This window comes from Saccopteryx leptura, chromosome 7, assembly GCF_036850995.1.
Source record: "Saccopteryx leptura isolate mSacLep1 chromosome 7, mSacLep1_pri_phased_curated, whole genome shotgun sequence".
In the NCBI taxonomy this organism is placed as follows: domain Eukaryota; kingdom Metazoa; phylum Chordata; class Mammalia; order Chiroptera; family Emballonuridae; genus Saccopteryx; species Saccopteryx leptura.
Window position 1 is genome coordinate 90159950 of NC_089509.1, and position 16645 is coordinate 90176594.

The window sequence follows — 16645 nt, forward strand, 5'->3', positions numbered from 1 at the left end:
CCTCCACACAGCCATTAAGTTAAGACAGCTTTAGGACTGGGGAGGATGGAGTAAAAGCAAAGGCATGAGATCTTGTAAAGGGAAAGAAGTATTGAGATGGGTTAGTGGAGTGAGGAATGTGGAGGGGATTAGGCAAGAGAAGACCATTTGATAATTTGTGGTTGCTTAAGAAGTCAGAATTCAGTAAATGTTTACAACTTTAATTATTGCAGTTAGTCCACATCTAGAGGTATAAGGTGAACTGCTCTGATTTCAGGATCAGAAAGAGCTGGGAGATAGGCCTCATTAAAAAAAATACTATCAAATGTTTGTCAGAAATTAATTGAGCTGCCTGTTGTCAGGAAACCTTGGAAACCTGGGAACCTGTGGGGTTCAATCAAGGTTCTAGCAACCATTTTTGAATAGGAAGAAGCTTGATTTTGTAGTCACCATAGAGATGTGATATCTGTCCCAATTTTATAAATGTTCTGCTTATTCTAACAACCACTTTTAAGTGGGAATTATAGCCTCCTTACTATAGAAATCTACTGCTAATATAACTGTTGGTAGTCTGTTTGGCTTAAAGCCTTAGTCTAAGAGAAGAGGGCAGAGAGGAGAGCAGGTGAACAATGGTCTGTTTTGTTGAGATGTAGCTATTCTTTAAGATTCCATGGGACAGCTTTTATCAGCACAGCTACACTTTAAAAATCTTTGCCACCTCCTCACTGATTATGCATCTAGTTGAAGAGCCCTGAATTGTCTCTGTCTAGCTGCAGAGTCAACATTGTCTCTTGTTGCTGGTTGGTTGAGAGAGAGGACTTTCTTAGAGTGAGACTAGAAGGATGGCTTCTGGGTCAATGGGGCTAAGTGTAGGTTCAATAGTGACACCTATGAGTTTCTCACTGACTGTTTGATAGAAAAACTATAAGCAAGTAGGCAATCACAAAGGCTGCCTTGCCCAAAGAACTTGTAGAAAATGATGGTAGACTCACCACAGTAAGACAAAACCCTAACAAAGAATGTGTAATTAGCTTACAGGTTCTAGAATAATTATGATACATCTATTGAAAATGGCATTTCTGTAATATTGGCAAGTGATATCTTTGTATCTGTGTGTATACTCCTCACAAAAATTAGGAAATATTTCAAAATTAATATGAAGCAATAAAAAAAAGAAGCATTTGAGTTTTTTTTTTATTAAACAAGAACATCAGAAAGCAAACAAGTCAAAGAAAGTTGATTATGCAAATGAGATGCAAAACCAACTTTTATTTCACTGGTGAAAATGCACTATACAAAAGGCTGAAAATACTGCAGTATCTACATGGTCCCTAATCTTGAAAGTGCATTTTGAAATATCCCTTAATTTTTGTGAGCAGTATATTTAAGAAAAAGTCTTTCAGAGACTTCAGAGGTAATGATTACAAATATTTAGTGTATCTATGTACCAAAAACTGTTTTCAACCCTTAAAATTAAATTATTCAGTTTACTTCATAAGATTATTATCTTCACTGTAATATCACACATACAGCAAAGACCTGTGTAACTGCGTTGGGCATTCAGAGATAGGATGACTAATTTCAAGTGAGCTAATTAAGCTTGTGGAAGAGTACCTAGGGTAGGTAAGCTGAGAGTATTTTTCTTTTTTTATTATTAATTTTAATGGGGTGACATTGATAAATCTGGGTACATATGTTCAGAAAAAACATCTCCAGATTATTTTGACATTTGATTATGTTGCATACCCCTCACCCAAAGTTAAATTGTCTTCCATCACCTTCTATCTGGTTTTCTTTGGGTCCTTCCTTTCACCCACCCCCTTCTTCTCCTCCCCCTCCCCGTTACCATCACATTCTTGTCCTTGTCTCTGTGTCTCATTTTTTTGTCCCAACCATGTATGGATTCATATAGTTCTTAGTTTTTTCTGATTTACTTATTTCACTCAGTATAATGTTATCAAGGTCCATCCATGTTATTGTAAATCAGTGGTCGGGAAGCTTTTTGGCTGAGACAGCCATAAATGCCACATATTTTAAAATATAATTCCATGAGAGCCATACAATGACCCATGTATGTTATGCATTATCCAATAAAAATTTGGTGTTGTCCCAGAGGACAGCTGTGATTGGCTCCAGCCACCCACAACCATGAACATGAGCAGTAAGAAATGAATGGATTGTAATACATGAGAATGTTTTATATTTTTAACGTTATTATTATTTTTTATTAAAGATTTTTCTGTGAGCCAGGTGCAACCATCCAAAGAGCCACATCTGGCTCGCGAGCCATAGGTTCCCGACCCCTGTTGTAAATGATCCGATGTCATCATTTCTTATGGCTGAGTAGTATTCCATAGTATATATCTTTGCTCCATAACCAATATGCAGGTTTCTGACTTGTTAGTAAATCTTGAGTCTGTGGCATCTTCTTTTCTAGCTGGTGTCTTTGAAACTTAGACAGGAGATTCTTGTTAGTCATTTGTGTCTGTAGAATCCTTTGCATCCTACTAGAACTGGAGAGTAACAATTAATCTCACTCCTTCATTCTTTTTTGCTTGGGGTTTAAAGTATACAGCAACCAGTAAAATCATCTGTCCAGTGAGCTAAACATAAGTAGGCTTTGAAATTTCAATAAGGAAGGCCTTCTCATCAGGCATCAGTACTCTCACTGAAATAGGACCCAGTATCAAAACCCTGACATGTGTGACTGAGTATGGAAATCATGTCCCTTCCCTGTATTCTTGTTTATACTTTAAATTCCAAGCTCCATTAAAAGAAATATTTGTCAAAAGAAAGAAAGCAACAAAACAGAACTTGTAGATGGTGAGTTATTACTTTGAAGCAGTGACTGTTAAAAGACCTGAAATGTGAAAAAAATGTCACTTTCAGAAGAGACATAGAAGTTCTTGTTTGAAGTGTCTCTTAGCCAGGAGGAGGGAGACCTCTGCAGCAACAGATAGAATCCAATATGGCTGCCACTCAGAGGGAGGCTGATGCCTTCACTGGGATTTATTCTGAACTTCCACTAAGGAGGGGGTTATTTAGCTATTTTCCAATATAATACCACCCCTTCCAAAGGAAGAAATTTGGGGCTACTTTTAGAAATACAAACTATAATGTTAAAAATAATGAGGACCTTGGGCTGTTGAAAAGCTATTTTCAATTTCATACAACACCCAGTCATGTCTGGTTATAGCCCAGCTGCCAAGGGTGAACTTCTTACTTCAAAACATAGGATTCCAGATTTCACAGCGGCCCTAGAGCTTTAAAACTGTTAATGCCCTTACAGTCCTCGTAAAACCACATATAGCAGCTGTCTGCCACCCAGGGTTAGCTCTCTGGTGAAAACAATTAAATTTTTGCTGGCTAGATCTTTGGAGTAATCTGAGGAAATGGATCTGGAAAAAGCTACTTTTAAGGGGCCACTCCTAGCTCACATTTTACTGATTCAGATAGTTTTCTATCTTCCCCTATTTAAACAAGCACAATAGAATAAAGAAGGGAGTTGTTTCAGAGCTTCATTAAATATGCTGGACTTTGCAACCAGCAAGCAATGTTCATAGAGGCTGCTGTACGTCATGCATTGCTCTAGGTGCCTCAGGGATACCTAGCTTGCAAGGAATACTTAATGATCAATCATTGGATTCCCCAGGATTGTGAAGGGTAGATTCCAACTAGATCTGCTTGTGCAAGGCAATACAATATAGCACCCTATGAATATAGAGTAAGTATGAATCTTACTTAGAAAGGCATATGTGTATTTCAGTTCATTTTCATTAATCAATTGCAAAGTTTAAAGTTTGACTGTAAGCTTCATTCTGCTAGGCTAGTGGAAAGAAACTTTAACCTCAATTCTTTCTGGGGTTTCCCTATCTCTTCACAAAATTGTGTAATACTTCTGGATCTTACACAATGTTAAGACAACTGGGGTAGGTTCTCATTAGGTCCTCTAACATCTATCCAGTTCCACTGTTTCTGTCTTCTCCATCCCTCAGCAATAACAACACCCAGCCGCTAAGTTTGAGGCTGGGGCATTTTGAATGAGGCGGTGTCTGGTTCCATTGGCTCTTTTGTAGCCTATAGCCAATCCCTTCTTTCTCTGAGGTTCCAGATGGTTGCATCAGGGGGTGAAGTATAGTACCCTCTGTTCCCTGACCTACCCTCTCTCCCCCTTACCCTCGGGGTTGTCTCTTTAGGGGCTGAGGAAAGTCCTTCTCTGTGTAGGTTTCTTTGAGAGACTTCGTTACCCTGAGAAATTTAGTTAAACAAGAGGCAGAAAGACTAATGGGAGTAGTTCTGCTTTTTTTTCTCTGAAACATTCTTTCCCTAAGGCAAAGAAGAGCAAGTTATAGGAACATGCAAAGAGGGCAGAGAGAAGAAGTGAAAAAGAACAGTACTGGGAGGGAAAAATAAGTGGTTATATTAAAATATTATCCTTTAACAACCCAGTGGAAATAAATGTACACACTCATCAAAATACCTACACAAGGAGGGGCAAGAAGACAAAGCCTAAGAGGAAAGAAGAATCCACCTCACACAGGATTGAGAGGATTTTTAGCATGTTCAGACATAGCTGTGCATTCTCAATGGTGCCTTTTAAAAATTGGATGACATAAAAATGGGTAGCTCTTAAAAATGATTCTTTAGGATTGAATAGCTTCATAGTATAGTGAGCAGTGATCAAATAGTCTATAGGGTAATTGGAATGTAGGATATATTTTGGGGGCTGGCAGATGAGCTAAGTAGAAGGAAGGGAGACATAATTTCTCCAAAATCCTTTCTTCTTTTACTTTATAAAACTAGAATCAGTGCTAAAAAAGACTGTTGAAGAGCCTATAGTTTTATAATTTCATTTTTTAAAGTACAGAAAGGTCATAACATTTGCCCTAAGTTGTCTAGTCCATGGCAGGAATGGAACTAAACCCATGTCTTTGGGGTCCTTGTCCCTTGTGCTCCTTAGGACATTCTTGTATATTATAAAGGTATTTAACAATGAGGTTATAATTTTGAGGAGAAAAAACAAACTGTGAAAAAAAATTTTAATATCAACAATATACTATTTTAATGGGTTTTAAGACAAAACCTTTTGTCAGTATAACTGCTCCTGTGAGTTTATTTCCAGGAACTGAAGATGTCATCTAAGGACTTGGATTTCATGCAGTGAATCATCATTGTGTTCTCAGACTCAGAAGCCCAGGCCAGCTGCATGGCCAGATGGCCCAATGCTATCCTGGGATTATCTTGTTGGCCTGAGAACTAGAGCAGAGAGAGAGAGAGAGAGAGAGAGAGAGAGAGAGAGAGAAATTATAGCCAGTGGCTGCTGCAACTCTAGCTGTTGATCTGATTCCAGACATGAGCATGACAACGATCTGACTGACAAAAGAGTAACACATATTCCAGCCAGAGCGAGAACATCCAAGCATCTGATGACTTGCTCTAATAAGAGTGTCTTGTTTCATGAGCCTCCAGAAGCTGGGTGAAGCTGAGTTTAATTCTTTTCTTTAGTACTACTCAAAGGGACATATATTGTTATTTTGTTCTGACTTTCTTCCTCAAAGTGTGGTTTGTGGACCAGCCTCATCAGTGTCACTTGGAGTGGGTTAGAAATACAGTCTCAGGCTGCACCCCAGACCCAGTGACTCAGATTCTGCGTTTTCACCGAGATGCCCAGGTTACCCACGTACACTGTAGGACTGAGAAGTATAATAAAAGATAGACAAAACCAGGCTGTATTATTGAATCAGGAGGATTAGGGAGCAGACGTGGCAGGGGCAGCAGAGGGGGATGTGAAGAAGACCAGTCTGAGATACGAAACCTGGTCTAGACTCATTTCTGCCACTTCCCCTCGGTGTGACCCTGGGGAAATCACTCCCTCTCTATAGGCATTGATTTTCTCATCTTTAAAATGGGAGAATGACATCTGATTTGTTTACCTTAGGATTGTGTTAGGATCGAATGAGAGCATCAGGAAAGTGGTCTGTGAAGTACCGTGCACATTTCAAAAGCAAGGGAATGAGAATTGTTGTAGTTGTTCAGACCTACTTAAAATGAAATTTGGGCTTTTTTGACTTTTGAGAAATGAGTCAGAGCACCAATCTAGTCAGTTAGGAAGAAAATGTACGTGACAGGCAAGTGCAGCTCACGAATCAAGGAACTATCTCCTCTGAGCCGCTTTCCTCAGACACGAACATAGAATTCTGACTCATAAAAATGGATTCAATGAGGCACTGTTTATGAAGTTAACAGTGGTTCTCAGCCAGAGCTGTTCATTACAACCATCTTTTAAAAACTGTTTTTGCTTGGGTTCCCACTCAGACCAACTGTATCAGAACCACCAGGGCCGGGACACAGGCATTAGTCTTTAAAAGCTCTCCTGGTGATTCTAATGTGTAGCCAGCACTGAGAACTGCAGAGAAAGTGCTCGATCAGAACAAGTTGCCATGTGCAAGTGGACATTTCTTGTTATGGACAACTGTAGAATAAAGCCAGAAGGGATATGCTTCTGTGTTTCTTCCTCATGTTTCCAGAATCCCTCTCCAAGTAGTTCATTTAAAAATGTGAGCCTGGAGAAGTGAGTTTAAAAAAAAAAAAGGATAATTTCATTTTTCAGCGCCAGAAACTCTGAACATAAGGAATTCTTTGGGTCATTTATTATGACATGAAGTGGTCAAGCGGGGCATTACGATTTGGGTTTATTAAGCTTGATAAATGGGTCCAGTCATAAAGAAGGATGCTGAGGAATAAGGAATGGGCTTAGAAAATACCCCGGAAAGAAAGAAAATGTATTGGTTAGGAAAAATTGATGACTGTAAGTCAGGAAGGAAGATTCCAGAGCTTGAAGGTTCCTCAGAAACATTTAGGGTAGCCACAGTTAAGTTGCCCTGGAGCTGGGTAAATGAAGCTTTCTGAGGCTTCTTGTCTTAGTTCTGGGTCACAGAGGACGTGGACTCTCATACTGGGTTTTTGTTTCTCTACAGCAGGGACCACCTCCGCCTTTCTGCCTAGGGCTCCAGCTGAGCTGAGGATGTGATCAGCCTCTCTCACACCATTTCTGACGCATGGTCGGAAAGCCTCCATCCTTTCAGTATAAGCAAGTTCCTTAAGATGGGGAGCGATCTGCCAAGAGGAGGAACCAGAGTATAATGGTTATACTCTCTTTACCACCGAACATGTTTCATGTTCTGAAGCATGAGGCATGGGGACCTGGGCTGTGTCAAGTGCCATTCCCCATCTCACGTGTCTACAGAGAGTTAATTTCATTCAATTCCCTTATCCCAAACAGCCTTCACCTATCCCTCTAAATACCTATTAACCCCAAGATTTACTTGGTTGTTCTTTGTCAATTGGCACTAGCTGGTCCTCCGGGCAGAGGACCCTAGTCCCCGGACCCTTGTCCCCTAGCCCATTATTTGCACCTTGCTGGCCAAGAATCAGACACCTCAGCGTGTCCCTCTGAGAACCGGTGCTGGCTCAGGCACTGGGCACGCGGGACTGAGCCTGTCCAGTCTAAGACTGCAAACGACTCCTGCTAAGGGTTATGAGCTCAGCCCCTCCCACGTCGCTTTTTTCTTGCCACTTTCGCTCACTGGCTATAATGAAAACCAAAGGGATTTGGAAACGACAGTGCCTTTAAAGTCATCTTTAATGGAGCACATTTTATTAGTAAAACCAAGGAGAGCTATAGCTCTACTTTCTCTGTACTTTTGACCTTGAAAAACGAAAAATTGGTAGATAAGCAGCTATTTCAGGGGTTGTTAAAAATGCAGGATAGCATTAACACTTGATTGCTTACACATGTGCATATTTCCTACTATTATTTACAATATGTCTGGCACTTTCCTACAAGATTTCAAAATTCTAGGCAAAAACCAAACAAACAAAAAGGCTACATGAAATGAAACAAATGTCTTTTAAAGTTTCTGAATTATTTTTTCTCTCTTTTCTCTTCTTTTCTCAATTTTGAAGAGAAGTATAATGGCAGGTGGAGGAACAAACCAAGCCCACCGGAATCGGGGTCAGCCTTACCTCCCAGCCAGGCCTTTAAATGACTGCTTGACAGTTTGATTGATTTCTGAGACCTACTTTCCTTTCTTTTATAAAGAACAGAGAAGTTAATTGTACCTATCCCTCCCACCCCTCCCCAATGTTATTGTGTGGATTCAGTGTAGTAATGCCTTTGGGTTTGTCAGTAATTTTAATTTTAAGTGGTCAGATCATAAAAGATTTTTTTTTAAATCATATACAATTTATATAGTCATGTCTCCAAACACCACAGCCTTTAATTATTGTAAATATTCCTGAGTTAATATATAATACCTATTTTTCTGTATTAATATGGCTTGGAAAGTCATCAGGCAAGATTCCTGACCGCCCCCCACCCATACTTTCCTCCCCCTCCTCATCCATTCAGTTCCCTTTGCTTAGAGCCTGCGGTTCCCTCCTGCTGCTCCCTGGAGGGACGCGCCAGTGGTGGAGGTGGTGAGGTTGCGCGGAGGGGACGATCCTGAATGGCTAACTCTGCTCAGCTGATAGCAATTCCGTTCCTTGACAATGGCCTGGATGGTAAGTAGATATTGAGCATTTTTTACTTTGGGCTCTTTTACTTAATTTATAGCCCAATGTCAAATATGTTGTTTCTAATCTTTCTACCGTTTGCCACAGTTCTGAAGGCAGGCAGGCTAACAGTGTGCCAGTCCTGTGGCCTCAAGAATTAGGTACCTCCTACCCCATGTTTTTGCTCTGGCAGAAAGTGAAGAGATGAATTCTCAGGTGGGATGGAGGTCACGTGTACCCTTTTTGGGGAGGTTTCCGAATACTTATTTGGTAGAAAATGTTGTCGGCCTAGAAGGGTGGAACCAGATTTGATCTCTAAAGTGTGATAATTAACCGACCTCTCTTTAATTTTTTAAAAAACAGGATATTGCTGCTCAGGTGTGTTACATTTGTGGTCTTATTGGGTGTTCTTCCTAAGATCTGTGCTGGCACGAGCCATAGAATCACATTCTCAAATAATGGCCAAGCTTCCTGCCTGCTCTGATTAGACTCTCTCTAAGCCATGTAATCCAGGCAATGAAACTGCAAAATGTACTTTGCCTAAAAATCATTCCTGTTCATCACTCAAAAATTTCAGAGAACATTTTATTTAAGACCATGAATGGAACCTTCATTTTCATGGGGCCTCTCTTGATTTCTTTAGATAGTGAGTTCCTCATCTGTCTTTCACTTCCCATTAGAAACTGCTGACATGACTTCTATTCTTTTTTTGTATACTTATTACTCTTTGTAACTTCTATAGAGCTCCTTTTTATATTTTCTTCTGTTTCTTTGTTTTGTTGAACATTTGCAAAGTGTTAGGTGTCAACACCAATTAATCTCAGCCATGTGTCTTTAATCTTTTCAGAATGGAGCTCTAAGTTCCTTATATCTACACTGCTCACAAAAATTAGGGAATATTTTATAGCTTCATATTCATTTTGAAATATCCCCTAATTTTTGTGAGCAGTATATAAGCAGAGAGCTCTGTGGTTTGCCAAAATTTCAGTCAGTAAGGAAGAGCCCCTTTCTCCACTCTATTTTATGTTATAGCTGTCTCCCTTTGTTGCTGTATGACACTGATACTATGAGAGCACAAGACTTTGGGGAAATGAAAAATGGCTCTTGTCATCAAAACTTGAGGACCCTTGCTTTCTAGAAAACCCACATAATTCTATTCTCATAAAACTACCTGCCTTTCTAAAATCCTTGTGATTTAAGAATACATTTCTCTAAAACCACATCTTACCTTTTTATTACACTTCCATTTTATTCTTAAATGTCAGGATTTATATTTCAAATTCTACTGTAAAAGAGGTTATTATTTTTAACACTAGTTTATCCACCTTTTCTCTAGCTCCAAAAAAATAGACTCAGAAAGGAGGCACCTCTTCTTCCTCTGATACCACGATCCTTCAAAGCTGATGAGTCAGGGACGATCGTCAAAGATAGATGTGCTGGGGTCTGTGTGTGCACCTCTGTCTCTCTTTTACCCAGACCTAGAAATCCCAGAAATTCAGTGGTGACAGGTTGTGATGGTTAATTTTGTGTCAACTTGTCTGGGTCATGGTTGCTCAGATATTGGGCCAAATGTTATTCTGAATGTGTATTTCCAGATGAAGGCAACATTTAAATTGGTAGAGTAAAGAAGATTGCCCTCTTTAATGTGGGTGGGCCTCATTCAAGCAATTGAAGGCTTTACTAGGAAAAAGGCTGACCCTCCTGTCAGTAAGAAAGAACTCCTCCTGTCTGATTGACTCAACTGGGGACATTGTGTTTTGTTTTTGTTTTTTTTCCTGCTTTAGAACTTGAACTGAAACATCAACTCTTCCTGGGTCTGAATCCTGCCAGTGTTTAGACTGAAACTACACATGGGCTCTTTTGAGTCTCCAGCTGTTGACTACAAATCTTGGGATTTTCAGCCTCCATAATGGTGTGAGCTAATTCCTTATATTCTCTCTCTCTCTCTCTCTCTCTCTCGTGTCCTAGTGGTTATATTTACCTCTTTAGGTTGCAATGAGAATCTTGATTTTTAGATTTTCATGATAAGCCCTGTTAGGGTTTATAGTCTTAGGGTTTAGAGCTTGGATCACTTGTTTTAGTATGAAAACTTAAATTTGAGACATGGTTTTTAATCCCATCTCTGCCACCAACTAGTTGCATGATTAGTGACAAGTTACTTCTCTCTGCGGTCCAACTTTTTTATCCACTATATGAAGAAATTGTATTAGCTTATCTTTAATGTCACTTTAATCACTGATCCTATGGTTTATAAAACTATAATGATCAATATTCATTCAAATTATCTTTGTAAAATGAAATCTGAGAGGGAGTTGATGAGAATAAAGGGAAAGATAGGGAAACTCCTAGGAAATGTGTGGAAACGGTGTCTGACTTCTTATCCTTCCAAGGATTCCCTTTGTTCTTCCCCTCATCTGCTCAGAATTCATTATCATCTGGACTGATTAGAATGTAGGCTTTGGACTACAGCAGGGGTTCCCAAACTACGGCCCGAGGGCCGCATGCGGCCCCCTGAGGCCATTTATCCGGCCCCCACCACACTTCCAGAAGAAGCACCTCTTTCATTGGTGGTCAGTGAGAGGAGCATAGTTCCTATTGAAGTCCTGGTCAGTTTGTTGATTTAAATTTACTTGTTCTTTATTTTAAATATTGTATTTGTTCCCGTTTTGTTTTTTTACTTTAAAATAAGATATGTGCAGTGTGCATAGGGATTTGTTCATAGTTTTTTTTATAGTCTGGCCCTCCAACGGTCTGAGGGACAGTGAACTGGCCCCCTGTGTAAAAAGTTTGGGGACCCCTGGACTACAGGTTACTGAAAACACTAGTGCATTTAAGTGTCTATATCTTGTTTCTACCTGTGGCCTTCTGTATCTGTCTCCTTGTATTGGTTCATATGGCAATATGGTTGCAGTAGCGTCTTGGGAACAGAAGAGATGAGGGAACTTCACTTAAAAGCCTTCAGTAGATTTTCTCTTACATCTCATTGGCTAGAATTAGATCACATGCCCTTGTCAATAGTAGCTACTGACAGGGGGCGTAAAATGTTATTGTGGGTCAGACAGAAGTTTGGCAAATTATAGCCTATGGGTCAAACTCAGCCTGTGGCCTATTTTTATAAAACCCATAACCTAAAAAAGGTTTTTACATTTTAAAAAAGTTATAAAAAATAAATATGCAAAACAAAGAATATATGACAGGGTCTTATGTAGTTAAAAACCCTAATATATTTATTATCTGGCCCTTTACAGCAACAGTTTGCTGGCCTTTAGCTTAGATGGATTACAATCTACCTCTAGATCTGAGAATGGTGTCAACTATCCCCTGAGTTGCATGGAGGGCAGGGTTGAATATCTGAACATTCTGTTAGAAGGAAGAAGGGAGAAATAGATGTTGGTTGTATTGGCAGCCAATTGAGTTCACACCAGTACCTCTTCTTAGCCTCTCCACCTCTCTCTGGTGTGGGGGTGAGTCTGCACTGCCAAACTGAGGCACTGGCAATGATCTGCCAAGTCCAAGAGCTGAAGATATTCTTTCTGAGAATTAGTTTTCCAGATGGAAAGTATGTCTCCTGAATGTTCTGCTTTCTCTGTTTATTTTTTTAAAATTTTTTTAAGATAACTTTTTTGTCTTTTAATTTTTTTTTCCCCAATCTTTCCAAAGCTGGAAACGGGGAGGCAGTCAGACAGACTCCCGCATGCGCCCGACCGGGATCCACCCGGCATGCCCACCAGGGGGCGATGCTCTGCCCCTCTGGGGCATCACCCTGCTGCATCCAGAGCCACTCCAGCACCTGAGGCAGAGGCCACAGAGCCATCCTCAGTGCCCGGACCATCTTCGCTCCAATGGAGCACCGCTGCGGGAGGGGAAGAGACAGACAGAGAGGAAGGAGAGGGGGAGAGGGGGAGGGGTGGAGAAGCAGACGGGCGTCTCTCCTGTGTGCCCTGGTGGGGAATCGAACCCGGGACTCCTGCACGCCAGGCCGAAGCTCTACCGCTGAGCCAACCAGCCAGGGCCGTACTTTCTCTGTTTATAAACAGATTTTCAGGTAACGATTAGCTCTGCTTTTTCCTCTGGAAATTTGAAGAAAGTATTTTATAACAGAGACATCAACATGCTCTCTTAGGCACACACTCTCACACATATATAAACATGCTGACACATGGAAAGCTATACAAAGACTCGCCCATCTGAGCTGCTCACTCAGAGACTATTCAACAAACTTGTGCACACTACTATCATGGTTTTTAAGGGGAAAAGCTAATTTCAGTCCTGGTTTAGTTTTGCCTAAGTCTGGGTTGTTCTAGGACTAACTGAGCCTGCATTTAACTGATAATATTTTTAATTAGACACATGAGCTCTTTTCTGAGATCTTTGTATCCCACTGAGTATAATTGGTTGTTAAATATGCCTAGAAGCAAATAAGACACTGTAAATACCCTTTGAAAGTGTTGATCTTTGAGCATTGTTTATGACCCTAGAAGAGTTTGTCTTAGAGATTAGAATTCACAGACATGAAGAGTTGAATACTAATAAGCATTCATTTTCTTTAAAACTATTATTGACTTTGGCGTATCATTCCTTATTCTGCAGTGCTATAAATTCTTAGAACCAACTGAAGACTTCGTCATCACAGAGTCTGCGTAGCTGGCCAAGAATAGTGACAACAGAACAGCCTAGCTATGCCATGAGAAATTTGTAGTTACAATTTATTCTACACATGCTCTGTATATTGAGCAAGGATACTGTTTTCCCTGCCCTCTAAAAAGACTTTCAAGAGGGAAGTAAATATCAAGCACTTTAAAGAGATTATTTATAAAGCAAAGCAGCTTTTAGTTATTTATTAATTCATTTAATAAATATTTATTTGCTGCACTGACAGAGGGCAAGTCCAGTTCTAGGCATTGAAATGTACCAGGAAAGAAGCAGACAAGGGTTCCTGTCCTCATAGGACTCACACAGGGTAGGCTGGAAAAAAACTTAAGAGTGGTGATATCTGCATGGTATTAAAGCTATGAGACTGGGTAGGATCACTAAGAAAGTGAATGTAGATCGACAAGAGATTTCCAAGGACTGAGCAGCACTCCAATAACATGCAGTAAGAAAGAACAGCTACTCAGGATGTAGGAAATCCAGGAGAGTGAGGGGCTCTGTAAACTAAATGAAATGTTTCAAAGAGGAGAACATATACAAATGTGTTAGATGTTAGTAGGTGAGTACAATGAGGGCTCAGTATTACCCATAGAATTTCATGACATGAGGTAATTATTGATCCTGAAAACATCAGTTTTGGTGGAAGGGTGAGGAGAAAGGACTTGACTGATGCACGTTCAAGACTGAGTGAAAAGAGAGAAATAAATGGCCAAAATTATAAAATAAATAAATCTCTATCAGAGCAACATTCAGTAAAGAATATTATTTACTTGCTTTTTTTGTTCATTTATTCTGTAATACCAATATTGTAACTATAATCAAAATCTGAAGCCTGTTAGATAAAAATACCAGTTTTCAACAACTCTTAAGGTGCTGTTTTATTTTTTTTTAAACCTGGAATTTTAGACAAAGATTGTAATGGTTGGGATACTCATTTGGCTGCTGTAAGAAAGGCCAAAATAGCAGTCGATCAAACAATATGAAAATTTCTCTTGACCCTGGCTGGTTGGCTCAGTGGTAGAGCATTGGCCTGGTATGTGGATGTCTTAGGTTTGATTTTCAGAGCACACAGGAGAAGTGACCATCTGCTTCTCCACCTCTCCTCCTTCTCTCTCTCTCTCTCCCTCTCTCTTCCCCTCCCGCAGCCATGGCTTGATTGGTTTGATTCAAGCACATGAGCCCGCCCAGGGCACTGAGGATGCTTGGTGGAGCCTCTGCCTCAGGTGCTAAAAATAGCTCAGTTGCAAGCATGGCCCCAGACAGACAGAGCATTGGCCCTAGATGGGGGATTGCTGGATGGATCCCAGTCACGGCACATGTGGGAGTTTGTTTTTCTATCTCACTTGGAAAAGAAGAAAAAAAAGAAAAAAGAAAATCTCTCTCTCCCTCACTTAATGGTCTTAATGAAGAAATTCAAGATGATCAATGATGCTGGGGTCCTTCTTGCTCTACCATACTCAACATATAGCTTCCTTTTTGTGGCCTATGAGAGCTGCACTTACTTCCACCATGACTTCCACATTCTAGCAAATAAAAATAAGGAAGAGGATATTCCTATATTTTTAAGTCTGTGACCTATAAGTTGTACATCACTTTCTCTTACTTTCTGTTGGCCAAAACCTAGCTAGTCTCATGAGTACACTTAAGTGCAAGGGTAACTAAAAAATGTAGGCTTTGGCTTTGTTGTTATATGTCCAGCTATATTTTACTATTACTAAAAATGAAAAAAGGACAAGATAATAAGGGAGAATTAACAATGTTACAAAGATTGATTGAAAACAACTGAACTATGACTATGAAATGAAAATTTTAAACATTTTTTTCTATATAATTAATGAGCATATTTTTTTTCTGAAGTTGGAAACGGGGAGGCAGTCAGACAGACTCCCGCATGCGCCCGACCAAGATCCACCCGGCACGCCCACCAGGGGGCGATGCTCTGCCCATCTGGGGCATTGCTCTGTTGCAACCAGAGCCACTCTAGCACCTGAGGCAGAGGCCACATAGCCATCCTCAGTGCCCGGGCCAACTTTGCTCCAATGGAGCCTTGGCTGTGGGAGGGGAAAAGAGAAACAGAGAGGAAGGAGAAGGGGAGGGGTGGAGAAGCAGATGGGCGCCTCTCCTGTGTGCTCTGGCAGGGAATCAAACCTGGGACTCCTGCACGCTAGGCCGACGCTCTACCACTGAGCAAACCGGCCAAGGCCAATGAGCATATTTATATTTAAGAAATAATTTAAAATTAAACAAGTTTTTTTTTCCCATTAAGAATAAACCAAAATTGGCCATTTTATGTGCTACAATGGTTATTTTCTTTTGTCTAGCCTGTATCTTGTATCTACAATATGTAAAAAATTTTTTTCTGAAAATACTTTTGGTTATGTATAGTCTACAAAGTGCCTGCTGCCAGCTATTTGTTTAAAAAGGTACAGCTTCTTTCTATTGCTTCTGCTCATTGTTTCCTGCTTCAGTGTCTCTCCAAAGAACATTTTCTAACCCATTTTATGAGGTCAGTATTACCCAAACACCAAAATCAGACAAAAATATCACACAAAAAAAGAAAGTACAGACCAATATCCCTTACAAATAGAGTTGTAAAATTTTTAACAAAGTAATAACAAATTGAATTCACCAGTACATAGGAAGGATTACATACTGGGATTAAATGAGATTTGTCCTAAGGGTGCAAATTTGGTCCAACATACAAAAATTAATCAATATAATGAACCATATTAATGGAATAAAAGATTATCTCAATAGATGCAAAAGAGGCATTTGACAAAATCTAATATCTTTCATGATAAAAAAACACTTAAACTAACAAGAAAAGGGAGCTTCCTCAACCTGATAAGGGTCATCTATGAAAAACCCTAGCTAACATCACAGTCAATAGTGAAAGACCAAAAACTTTCCCTCAAATAACAGGAACAAGACAAGGATATTTCTTCTTACTCCTTCTAATCCACATTGTACTGGACATTTTAGCCAGAGAATTTAAGGAAGAAAAAGAAATAGAAGTACCCAGATTGGAAAAGAAGAAATAAAACTCTATTTTGTGAATGACACAATCATATATATAGAGAGAAAACCTAAAGACTCCACAAGAAACTATTAGTACTGTTATACAAGTTCAAGTCTGCAGGATATAAGACCAATATACAAAAATCCATTGTATCTACTGAAAGCATGGTGAAGGTGAGTAGGTTGCTTCTTTTGGAAAACATAATCACTTTCTGATGGGCATTGTAAGAAGACTCTTTAGAGTCTTCTATGACAAGGTGCTTTCTATGTAGCACTATGAAAGCGTGCTCTGCATGCAGCATCCTGGGCTTTTCTGTTTAATTTCATACTTACAATGGAGTAGTCTAGTGGTTTTCAAAAGACAGACCTAGAAGGAAGAGTATTTTTTTTTTTTGTCCAAGTTTCACTTGTCTGAAGTTAGATGAGAAAAACATGATTCACATAG

General features: G+C 39.8%; 1 protein-coding gene across 1 annotated transcript in view; it reads left to right on the forward strand.

Annotated features, from left to right (window-relative positions):
* Positions 1-8409: 8409 nt before the first annotated feature.
* ICOS (inducible T cell costimulator) overlaps positions 8410-16645 on the forward strand; it is a 74153-nt gene continuing 65917 nt past the window's right edge. Inside the window, exon 1 of the mRNA XM_066345376.1 lies at positions 8410-8541. Within this exon, the coding sequence (XP_066201473.1) occupies positions 8487-8541 (55 nt within the window). The 5' untranslated portion in view covers positions 8410-8486. The remainder of the gene's footprint in view (positions 8542-16645) is intronic.